The following is a 12,215-nucleotide window of genomic DNA, read 5'->3' as shown; positions in this document are numbered from 1 at the left end:
CATGATTCAATAGCTTGAATGGATGTTGCGAACAGATATACTGACGTCATGTCAAACGTATGCAGTGCACACCCAGGCAACACAAACGCGTGCCCTGGGGCACCAGTGGTAACCTGCATGAGAAGTATGGTGCGAAGTGCAATACAACTGCCCAGCTCGATCGTGGGTTTCATGGGTCAAATGGTGTCCCTGCCTGCTGTACACTCAAATGGTCAAGATTGCAACCTGCTCAGTTGAAAGGAAAGAGCCATTCTAATTGCTCCTAAACTAGGAGTCCTAATAGTCTCAAATCATGCAATTGCAAGCCGCAAAGCCTGCTGCAGCTTCTCAAGAGCCACGTTGCCGCCGCAGCAGATGACAACTGCAGTCTTGCCTTGGAGCTCGCCAGCCTGAGCCATCTGTGTGGCGCAGGCCACTGCCACAGCTGCCGAGCCCTCGATGAGCTTGCTCTGCTTGGATAGCACCGAAATCATCTCTTTGGCAATTGCCTCCTCTGGTACCACCATCCACTTATCAACGCATTTCATACACGGCTCCAATGTCTGCGCACCATTCTCCACACCACCTGCATGTACTGTCCGTGTGACATTGCCATGACAAAAGCATGATAAGCACATTTCCCAAAAGCAACGCAGCATGACACCTGTTCGTTTGATAGTTAGGGATCGTTTCAAGCGTCAGATATAGCATTGGGAGGGGGTCGGCATATAGACAGCAGGATCGCCCAGGCCCTCGCCGCAGAGTCCGCGTTGTTGCGTGTTGTAGAGTCTTGGTAGAGGGGACCAACCTGCAAAACATTTGCCACACTGTGGCGTGTCTGCCGCGTTTAACAGCCCTGGCTGTGCATGAAGCCTGAGCCCTCACCGCAGCTGCAACACGTTTAGGGGTTCCTACCACGTACATATGACATGCCCAAAGTTACGCAATTTGGTGGAGGCATTCTAATGCACATGCAGCACATGGATGGCAGATCAAAGGCCGCGCTGTGCCAAGGTCCACACCTGCAGTGCCATCTGAGAGCGTATCCAAGCTGGGCAGATCCAAGATCTCGCCAGCCTCCACGCTGCATTTCATCACCTGGCTGGCGGTGGGCTGACAGCCAACGACGGTGATAAGCGGGTTCGCTGCTTTCAGCACCCCTGCGATGCCAGCGATCAACCCCCCCCCGCCGACAGGCACAAACACCACCAGGTTGGGTGCCAAGTCCGCTGGCAGCTGCGCCAGGAGCTCAAGCGCGACAGTGCCCTGGCCGGCGATGACTTGCTCGTCGTTGTAAGGGCTCGCACACACGGCGCCTTCCTCCTGCGCTATCGCAGCTGCGTGAAGCTCACTCTCCAGACAGTCGTCGCCGTGCACGATCACCTCAGCTCCCTGCAGCTCGTTGATCGATTCGTCGATGGAGAGTCATGCGGATGTCGAATGGCACTGCTCGGAAAGGCATGTGCCCAAGGGGCTGTGACTCATGCAGCATTTCACCATACCGCCTGACTTGCGGCAGGTGTACAATGTTCAATTTGCAGATGCATGTGCCTGAAAAATGCAGGAATACTGGAGACAGATGAAGGGGTCAAAATTCAATCTGACGAAGCACTGGCCCCGGGCCCTGATGCAAGCACACTCCGTTATACAATCGCTGCCGTAGGCATTCACCTCGACACCCCAGACCGCCAACGAATACGTCCCAAGCGATTTTTGCCGTGCACTGATTCTCGAGTACTTCTTGCAGTTGCCAACGTCCACGTGGATGCAATTGAATACATCATCAACACCACAGAGGTCCTTGTCCAAGAGCAGCACATCAGCCTGACAACACTCGAGCATGCCATGGCTGCCTTCGTGCATGTGGATGCGGTGTCGTGGACAGTTCTTCAGCGTCATCCTCACCGTCATGAAGATCATACCTCTAGATGCCGCATTCATACATTGGTAAGCGACGGCTAACCCGTATGTATGAATGGCAATACTACAGGTGGCGATAGAACGCTCCTTTTGTGAGCAGCGCTGCAGATAGCTCTGCCACGCATGCGAGTATGGCAGTGATTCGGTATCTTGCATCAGCACACGGGTTCCCGCTTAAGTTCAAGCTGTTAAATTCACCTATCTGGCAACATTAAAGGCATGACAGCTGTAATTACTGGATGATCTGTTCGGGTGAGCATTCACTGGATCAAATTCAAGCCGATGCTGGCCGATACATGACATAAGCAACAACACACATGAAATCATGCCAGAAGGCGTCGCGAACGCTGCTGCAGCGACCCTGCCGAGAGCGATGCGGCTTCTTGCATTAGCACAGTAAGATGTACCTGGGGAGCGGAAGAAGTGACAAACAGTGCAGGTTCATTCCATTTGGAAAAGGCGACCCCCCCCCCCCTCCTCACAACGGCATCGGTCGCACCAATGCATGGGTTGCGTGGCTGCACGCACACAGCATCGTGTGAGCACAGGTATCTCCCCAAGAATGCAACACACCTGAGCTTTCAGTTTTGACACCTTGACCTCAACAGCGCTGCGAGGAACGACCACACGCAGGCGCCCTGCGGCTTCAACTGCTGCAGGAACAATGCCGCATGCGTAGGCAAACGCAAGGCCGTGATTTCCTGTCGACGATGTAATCATTCCAGACGCCAGGTCTGCGCTTGTCATGGATGTCACCTTGGCTACTGCACCTCGGGCTTTGAAGGAACCTGTCACCTGCGAGCACACTGAGCATGCGTGATGATCTGGACTGCCGTGGTCATGTGAAGCTATCAGGGGGATGGGTGGTTTGCCCATTGTGCACACTTGGTGTCAGATCAGCAGCGGAGCTCAGTTGCAAGCACATGCACGTTGAGTGCGACTAGTTGCCATCCCCTGTCCGTTGCAGTTCTTCAAGTCACACTCATCTGACTTCTTCGCCTCAACATGAGTTGCGAGACAAGGCAGTAGGGGTTGCACACCTGCTCAGACTCGAGTTTGAGGTAGGCAACGCAACCATGATCTCCGCCGATAAATGGAGCGGAGACGATTGGGGTCATACGAACATATGGATATATCCGGTTGGCTGCGCCCATCGAGGCTGATGCTATTTTGTTCGCCACATCGTCGCCAATGCCTGACAAAGTCCATCCATTCTCTTGGATGGCATCAAGCAGAATAAACTCCTTGGCAACACCTGACGGCGTGATGGACCCGAGCTGCGCTGGTCCAAGTGTCATGGCCATACCACAGCGTGCACGACGAGGTGTCACCTCACCACCCTGAGAGCCACACCGGGAGCGGCATGCCCTGGGAGCCGCGTGTGAAGTAATAACATGCATGCTTCAGGACATATATCACTGCATAGCCGGAGCAAACGGCGTTACGCAGCGATTTTCACTGGGTATTCGAGGCGTTCGCTAGCTTGAGCACTTCAGTGCGCTTCTTGCGTGTTGCTCCTTTCTTGTGCCACGCTGAGTACAACTCTGATGCGAGAAGTTCATGCACTGGGGAGCCCTTCTGAGTGCCAGGGTACACAGTCTCACGCAGCAGTCGCAGTCCTGTGTTGAGCTGTTGTGGCGTGTCCAGAAAGACAATCTTGCGCGTGACCTGCCCCCCTTTCTGCCCTTTTACGAATGAGAACGGCACACGAATATGGTTGAAAGCAGACACGATTATGAGACGAGGATCCATATCGTGCAATGCGGTGGTACTGGCTGGATCACAATCGTTTCTTCTTTGCACACGGCACAATGATTCAACATCTAGTCTGTCGGGCCATGAAGCTTGAGCATGCCTCCCTGCTTGCTTTGCAAGATACTGGGTTCTGTCCAGATCTGGCAGTCCTGGCTATCTGTGGCTATCTGGCACCCAAACCCTGAAGACGACACCTGTGACATCTTGAGCACCTTGAATTCGATGACGGTCACAGACTGTCACATGACGTTATCCATGGAAGTGCTTTTCCTTGACTCTGACTGCAACAATTGAATTGCGGAAACGGGCGACACACAAGTTCCTACCAGGTCATGCGAACCGCCGAGATTGAAAGCTCCATCCCAATCCATAGATGGTACATACTGGCGAATGATCAACTGATGCTCCAGCCACAGGTTTCTCACACTCATCCATCCGCACCATCGTACTTTGACCGCATCCAGAGGCAACTGACTGGTCTGTGTGGGGAGCTTACAAGAACATCAACCACCCGAGAACAACACTTTCAAAACAGCTCTCCCCGTTGGAAGAAGGTAGGGGAGATAGCAAAAAACGAGCTGCCAGAAACTCTCTGGCGAGGGACGACGCTTGTCCCTGCAAAAGCAGGGCCTGCAAGCTTCAGGTGGCAGGACCGACTGCCTCCCAGACTCCATCAACGGCTTCCTTGAACAACTCCACGGTAGAATCGGCGTCCGTCGCTCCCGAGGCACTCACAGCCAACACGTTGCCTGTGAGAGACCAGCTCACCGACCAGACAGACATCCTGTGGTCGCCCCGAGTATAGTCCTTCACAATGCTGCTTTTCCAGACGCCTGCACCTCCAAAATCACTGATATTTGCACACGCGGTCCTCGCAGTCCCATTCCCAGTCATATGATGAAAATATTCATGACCAGATGGAAGTAGCAACAAAAAGGTTTGATATGTTCTGCCTCTTCTGCCCATACCAGCATAAGCAGCAAGCCATACCGCGGGCATACGCCACCTCAAGGGACCTGCAGTTCAGTACATGCTGCTTGAACCTTCGATCACTCGCTGTCGTTAGGTGACAAACACTTGCATCCATGTTATCATGTGCGTCATATTCTCCGCATTGTCCGCAGCTGTTTCAACATATAGCATGTCGTATTGCTTTCCCTACCTAGGACGTATGTTGGAACAGACCCGTCTGAAGAACGCTCGGCAAGGTCGAACCCCGTCATGGCAGCCGGCGTACAGTCATTCAACAAGCTCACCGACCTATTTTGCATGATTTTTCAATGTGTCGTGCACCAGTTTGTTATCTTCCCCTGAAAGTTGCCCAATTCCGGTCGAAGTGCATCCGGATTCCAATCTCAGCTGCGCTGGCATTTTCAGCCTGGCGTACCCGCTCTGTTACTGCATGACATAACTCCCAATTTCAAGGGTCAGCAGTCTTACGCCAAATGGAAGCGCACCAGGGCTTGCAGCGTCCTCTGTCCAGGAGATGACCTTGCCGTCCTGTCCACAGCTTGCCAGCGTGGAGCGAGGCAGCCCAAGGTTAGGCGCCCACTGCACGTCTCGGACCCAATCGGTGTGCGCCACCAGCGGCCGTCCCTCCGGCCGCCACACCCCGTCCTGCCCGCAGCCCCAAAGTCGCACTGCATTATCGCACCCGGCCGATGCCAACCTGCAAGCTGGCCCAGATGCCTTGGCGCCCCGGGCAGAGACGAGCGCGCCTGCCTCGATGGCAGGGGCAAAGCTGACGGCTGTTGCTCCTGTCGGGTGAGCTGGCTGGCCGTCATTTGTGACGAACGAGACTGCCCACGATGCATTTGTCTGGTTGTACATGTGCACGGATATCGTTCCATCGGAAGAGGCACATGCAAAGACGAGGCCAAGTTCGTATGGCGCCCATGCAACGCTGTTGATTGAACCTGCACGTCACTGGCTCTCAGCTGAAACGCTGACTTTGCATCATGTCTGCACTCAGAGACAGTCACTGCATCTGACGTGCGTATGTGATACCGACACCTTTGTGTGCTGTGCACACCTCAAGCATTCAAGAGCCCAGCTCAGACCAATGGACCGATTCAGGTAAGGCAAAAATGAAGAAAGGTCTTCGTTCTTTTCGATGAAGGTATGCCTGAACTGCGCATGGCAGCATAGAAGTAAGTTCAGTGGACGGTGTCACCAGACTTCTGCACCTGTCCATGCTTGTGACCGTGTCAAATGCTTGAAAAGCTTTGACATCGAAGGCAGATGATTCAAATCATTCAAAATATGCGATGCAGTCGCTTGGCAATGTTGGCGCCCCTTTTCAACAAGTTGCAGGGACTGCAATATCCGCATAGCTACCGGTCCGCCACTGAGATCACGTCAGAACTCAATAAGGAAAACTATCACTAGGTCTGACATAAGCACAATGGAGAAGACCCCTGCACGCATGGTCTGTGCGACAGACCAACAGAAATAGTCAGGGTTGGGCATGTGTTGACCGAAACACGAGCAAACGCACAGTTCCGACACATGCCGGCCACCAATCTACACGTCAACATACACTACGGCAAAGTCCAACGAAGTGCGCATTGCCATTTGCCGCACTTGAGGAACGAAGTGACTTCGAGCTCGTAGCGAAGACATCAACGCGGGCCTGCAGCAACGTTGTAACGTTGAGCAAATGAGGATTGAAGTCAATATCTTACCTGAATGCAGGTTGGGATCCGTCTTATGCGCTATCTGCCAGGGCCCGTTGCCATCTTCTTTCCAGATGATTACAGTATGATCAAAACTGCAACTTGCCAGGAGGTTCCCGTACTTTGGGTGACCCCAAGCGATCTGCCAGACAGGACCTGTATGTCCTTGAAGATCTGCTAGGAGTTGACTTTGCTCGCCATCAACGCTGAAGACGCGCACAAGCCCATCGGAGGAGCAAGTGGCCAATTTGCGACCATAATAATCGAATTGCGAATCATGCACTACATCAGAATGACCTGTATCAATTGCGGTCAATGGCACCGCCATCGCAGCTCAAAATACGGATGTATAGAGGAGCACCGTGGGGAGAAGCCAGGGTGCACTACTCTAGGATCAATACAAGAACAACCAACGGAGGGAGGCACTAAAGACACAGAGACTCATGCACATAATTGTTGGTAGAAGGACAGCCGCTGTCTTGTGCCATTGCCTCGCTCCAACGGGCTGTGTGCGACCATGGACACGTATGCACAGTCATTGGGAAAGTACATACTTGCGATAGCTGCAGGTGATTGGAACCTGATCAGCCCTAGGCCTTAAGGCCCTAAGGCTTAAACTGGCATAGCATGCTATAAGCCTAAGCACAAGCCCTCGTTGTGCCCAGGCCAGTTAGCGTGGAGTCCAACATCCTGAACTGAAGCAAGCAACGACGCTCGGCAGTGGATTGAAGTCTTTTACAAGAGCTTGCAGCCGCTTGGAAGCCAGCAAGTACTAACTACTGCAACCTGAAACTAGCCAGCTGGTCCTTTGACGCCCTCAAGCCACAAGCAACCCAATCAAAAGCAACAAAAAAGTGACGACCAGACAGAAACGATTTCATCCCTGCCAACCCCTCCGATCAGTTGAAGGTCATGTCTTGTGGCCATTTGGGAAACACTCGCTTGTATAGGGAGAGACAGATGCTGTCTCGCTGTGAGATGGGAGCATCAAACATGCACTTCATGGCTCCATGCGTGCCCACAGGCTCTTTGATACGCCCTTTCCTGCCATACTTTGTCCACAACTCCACCGGCTTGAACCACCTGCACATCATACGGCCTCTCGTGGTAAAAAGAAACTAGAACACCGCTGCTGTGCGCCAATAGACGTGCATACTGCAATCCAGCGCTGTAAGCTCTTTAACGAGCAAGCATGGCGAATCAGATTATCCATTATTACATCACATCGATAACGGCAAGAAATAGTCTCATCCATTACATTTCACACTGTCTCCTATTCTCGTTATTCCCAAGGTGCACTTGGAGTGAAGGTTGATGTGGAAGCCGTAGTGCGGTACCAGGATCCAGCATGATGATGATGCCCACATGGACATTGGCAACTCCAAGAACCACTTGCGAATCAGAGCATCACCAGGTAAAAAGGGACGAAAGGAATAAAGCATCAGAGGCACATGCAGCTGGTCCTTCTTGCATCTTGCAGAGGTGATGAGACACAAATATCGCAACAAGTCAACTCTCGTCGTGATGACGATGATGAATCTGTTTTCAACACTGCCGCAGCCACATGAATATTGGCAACTCCAAGAACTACTTGAGAATCCCCAAGTCAACCTGCTAGCGCATGTGGTTGCAATGTAGGTCGAAAGCCCTAAATGTCTTCTGTCACGCGTGAACTTCACCATAATGTGGTTCACAATCGGAATGTGCACAGCTGAGTCATGGGCCAAGTGGTAGACACCAGACCAGGTAGGACCCAAAGGAGCTACGCACTGCCTCACGCACCCTTGCTGCCAAAACGGCAGGAGGGCAGCGCTTGGAAGTGCACTTCCTCTACCAGGATTGTAACAGAGCAGTTGCTGGCGAGGCAAAGGCTCCTGACATAACCCTGGCAACACAGTACCGAACGGATGGGAAATTGCAGCAGCGTGAAGTCAAATGACATGTCTATGTCTCAGGGGTCTGGTGGGCTGCAACTACCTTATCTTTCCTGACATCCTCTGAGGCCCATTGCTACTGGAAGGCAGCGTGCACCAGGACACCTGGAAACGAGGTATGTAGGAGCCGCGCCAAATACCCAGACCTGACCCCGGCATCCCTGAATATTCGGCAACTTCCCTCTCACTTCAGGGAAGGTTCCTGCCAACAGGCCAACCCAAAACAGGTCAATGTGTTCTCAGCAATACCTGCGGGATCAACAGCTGGGGCGTACCTGATGTCGTCAGGGTTGAAGAACATGTACTTGACGATCGCTTTCTTCTTATGCACCTTGGCGGGAAAGCCGGAAAGAATGATCTTTTTCAAGCAGATGCGGTCCGGATCGGAGCTTCGAAGACTGCCCACCGCAACGATGACAGGCGGTGTCCCATCCGTGCTGCGCTTGAGCACCAAGACCGGCAAGGGCCCAAACGAAATCGGCGCAAACACCGACATCATGCACGACCGCCCCGGATGCAAGAACTTTTCCATCTTGAACTTGTCTGCAGTCACTGTCTTGACTTTGACTGCTGCACTCGGTGCACGTGTACCACATGCGCGATCGATTAACGGACATAAACGACAGGATCTGACGCATTCTGCACTCTGGTAGACTTCCCACAAGTAGAGTGAGGACTGTCCTCTGCTAACGATGCTAACAGTCTCTAACAGGTGGGTATTCAGCTTGCAAGTGTTCACAATGATGGCAATGATGCTGATGGCAGCATAGATTCTTGAGTAGTACTTGGAGTAGCGAATATCTATGTGGATGAGGTAGTGACACTACTAGTGATGTGAAACGACACATCAAAATAGCAAATAGCACACGCAATCACGAGAATCAGGCTCTATCACAGACTGCGTCAGGCTGCGAAATGTGGTAACCATCAAGCTGCGCATGCCCGGTCACGTCGTTGAAAGCAGCGCGCACCGCAGTTGTAATCGTCAGTCGAGATAATCGGCCGCGCATCAAACGTGCGAATGCCTGTCACAAACAGCAGCTCCTCCTTATTGGCGACAGGCTGCTCATATGACGACGACTTCTTGACTGCCATGTTAACCACTGAGAGCTTGCTCTCATGCTGCAAGAGCCCAAACGCCACCAGCGGAGGGGCTGCCCCCAGCAGGCTTGCGGAAACTCGGCTGCAGACGCGCTCTGCGACTTCAGGCGAGACATCCAGGACAGCGATCCTCACAAACGAGCCTGGGGGGACACAGCCTGGCAAAGTTCCCTGCACACACCTGCCCCTGCTATCGCATGCGATCAGAGTAGCGCTAACTCACCACTTTAACACCGCTCTGTGCTTGTTGCTACATTTCCTGCCTCCAAGGCTTCTGGGTGAACCTGTAGGGGTTAGGGCTTAAGGTCCCCCACCTCCATCGGCATGAAGCCCTGGGCAAGCGTTTGCCAAACACTGACGAGGACCTCCACATGCTCCCAGTTGCCTCCCTTCGGAGATATGCAGGAGCACAATGAGCTCTGTATCACGCTTGCTCTTGAAACACAACGCATATCGAGATGCTGATGCAACTTTCACAGTGCCACCACACCACCCTGAACGTGGTGCAGTTTGCATCATTCCAGGACCCCGTGGTTTTAGCTTGTGGTACTATCCTCCTCCTAGCTCTCTCAGCATCTCTAAGTGAAGATGAGAGACATACGTTGACAGCTTGTGCCACCTGCTCTCGAGCGCGCTTTTGTGCACGGGCATGGTTTTGAAAGGCAAACACTCGCGAGTACAATTTGGGCAGCCCTTCCTTGGAGTCCCAGCCGCTTGTGCGGAAGCTCTTCAAGCCTCGGTACTTCTGGAATCGCGTCCGAGCCGGGACGTCTGGTGGCACTTCCACCTCATCTGGAAAGTTGAGGTCGTCCTCCTCGGCGTCTTTCCGTCGCGCTTCCCTTAAACGCTTGATGTTGGCGTTGCGTGTGACTTCGTCTTCTTCAGCCATGCTTGCCATGTCCTCCGTGTCCTTCATATCCTTAGCTTGTTCATGGCTGAATTTACCAACCATGAAGAGAGCAGGGTCAGAAGTTCGTGCTGTATATACATGGGGCTCTGGTCTAGAGTTGACGCATTCTAGTCAATCAATTTAGACCATTGCCAGATGCACTTGACCGTTCTCAGATGCCTTCTCGCGCAGAACATCAGGTATAGCACGTTAAACACAGTTATGAGTATGCGAAGTACAAACTTGTGGTCGCAATAACTGGCAGCACGCTGCTGTTTTCATTAGTACGAACCAATCATCAAGGTGAAACATGAGCTGCCGACAACTACTGTCAAGCTCATGGGTTACCAACGAATGCAATACTTGCAGATTTACTCTCCGTGAGCCACTTGTGACATGCTGCACCAGTACTGTAGCAACTATGGTGCTGTAGAATGCTGTACCGCAAAGACATGTCCTAGTCCCATACCTCGTCCATAGCGGCGAGGTCGGGCGCTTCATCTTCATCCCCCCCAGCTCCGCGACCACTTGGCTCGCCCATGTCTGCGTCGCCATCTGAGTCAGCCTCCGCCTCGTCATCGACATCGTCGTCCAGAATCCAGCACGCTTGGTAGTCCGACGTCCCAGGCGCAAGCTTGCGCTTTGACGCTGCTTCGGCCAGCTCCACGTCAGTTGGCCAGGTCTGCTCATCCTCCTCATCTTCCGGAACATTCTCCCGGACGAGCACTTCTCTACACCCACGCCATGTCAGCACGTTGCCAATACACTGCCAATGTTCGTGGACTCTGTGCTTTGTACCATATCCCAAGGGACGGCGACATGCAGGACTACGAATTGCATGCAGCAGCAGCAGCATCTTTGCATGCTTTCAAGCAGGCGTGCTACTGCAAGGCGCTGATATCCTCCCTTGGGAAGGCGCTTACACATCAAACCCCAACGATGACAATGCCGATGAGGAAAAAAAGCTTTGTTCTGTTGTCGTGTAGTGTCCAGTGGGATGTCGCGGACAAAAGGGAATGTGCGAGATCGCAAGTGTAAGGGGCCAGGCAAGCGCACCGATCTGAGTCCGGCATCGAGAGCACTGGCAAGTCATCATCCATGGTCATGCCATCCGGTACGATGCCACTCATACTTACCAGCTCCCTCGCCGCATGTATGCTGCCAATCGGAAAGTCCCCTCCCCCAGAAATCGTCAGCAGCTGGTTTGCGGTCAAGCCTACTGACCGCACGTATGCTGTGAGGTGCAGTATGCCTGGTCGAGTCGAGAGGGGGCTCGTCGCTGATGCGCTGTACTCCGCGCCCTCTAGCAGAAGGTGCGGGTGGCTGCGGCGCCACATTGGCGCCTCCAGCTTGGTCTCCACCAGCGTGCGGAGCAGCTGTACGCAGTCTGGGACATTGTCCATCGGCACGACCTGCGCCGCACAGGCCAGATGACTTTCGCATATAAGAAGCGTCCAGTGACGCTTTGGTCTCCTGCCTAGCGGTGTGCCGCTGAACTACGATTTGCACTGCACGGCACACTTAATGGTACTGGCTTGTATTGTGCTGACATGCGCCCAGTTACAATCTTCTGCACAGATTCTACGCTGTTTCTGCTAATTATTAAACAAATACTCACCCTCCTGCTCAACACGTGCGAGTGCAGAGCAAGAATGTGCAGCGAGCTTTCAGCCGAGCGAAATTGCAGCTTTGCCTGCGGCTGCAGATACGACCGTGGCTGAAGAAGAACTGGCACCTTGAGCCTGGAAGCAAACGCACCTTGAGGTCACCGGCCAGCTCGGTGCTGAGGGTGGCGGTGGCATCTTTCTTGGCTGCCGACCGCTCCTTCAGAGTGCTGCCGTTCCCCTGGACAAGCACCAAGGGGTGTGGCATGCCCATACTTCGCAGCACCATCAACGCAAGCCTCCCCCCCTCGTCCAGGCCTGCCTCCCCGGCCGGTGCCGAAACGCAGAGTGCCACGAT

The 12,215-nt window shown here is 53.4% G+C and overlaps 1 protein-coding gene and 1 pseudogene across 1 annotated transcript; both read right to left on the bottom strand.

Annotated features, from left to right (window-relative positions):
- Window positions 1–5,049: 5,049 nt before the first annotated feature.
- Window positions 5,050–6,657, bottom strand: LOC149810747 (protein transport protein SEC13 pseudogene; annotated as a pseudogene).
- A 571-nt stretch (window positions 6,658–7,228) lies between these two features.
- On the bottom strand, window positions 7,229–10,707 carry LOC149810746 (uncharacterized). The gene is made up of 6 exons (XM_089994136.1): window positions 10,602–10,707; window positions 9,962–10,381; window positions 9,679–9,858; window positions 9,235–9,507; window positions 8,539–8,806; window positions 7,229–7,412 (listed from the first exon to the last, which is right to left on the bottom strand). The coding sequence occupies exons 1-6, from the start codon at window positions 10,705–10,707 to the stop codon at window positions 7,229–7,231; spliced, it is 1,431 nt and encodes a 476-aa protein (XP_089850262.1).
- Window positions 10,708–12,215: the final 1,508 nt, after the last annotated feature.

Source organism: Nuphar pumila, unplaced genomic scaffold (genome assembly GCF_984573655.1).
Source record: "Nuphar pumila unplaced genomic scaffold, dmNupPumi1.hap1.1 HAP1_SCAFFOLD_216, whole genome shotgun sequence".
Classification (NCBI taxonomy): Eukaryota; Viridiplantae; Streptophyta; class Magnoliopsida; order Nymphaeales; family Nymphaeaceae; genus Nuphar; species Nuphar pumila.
Note: the sequence above shows the minus strand (reverse complement) of the source record. Positions and strands in the feature narration are given on the sequence as shown.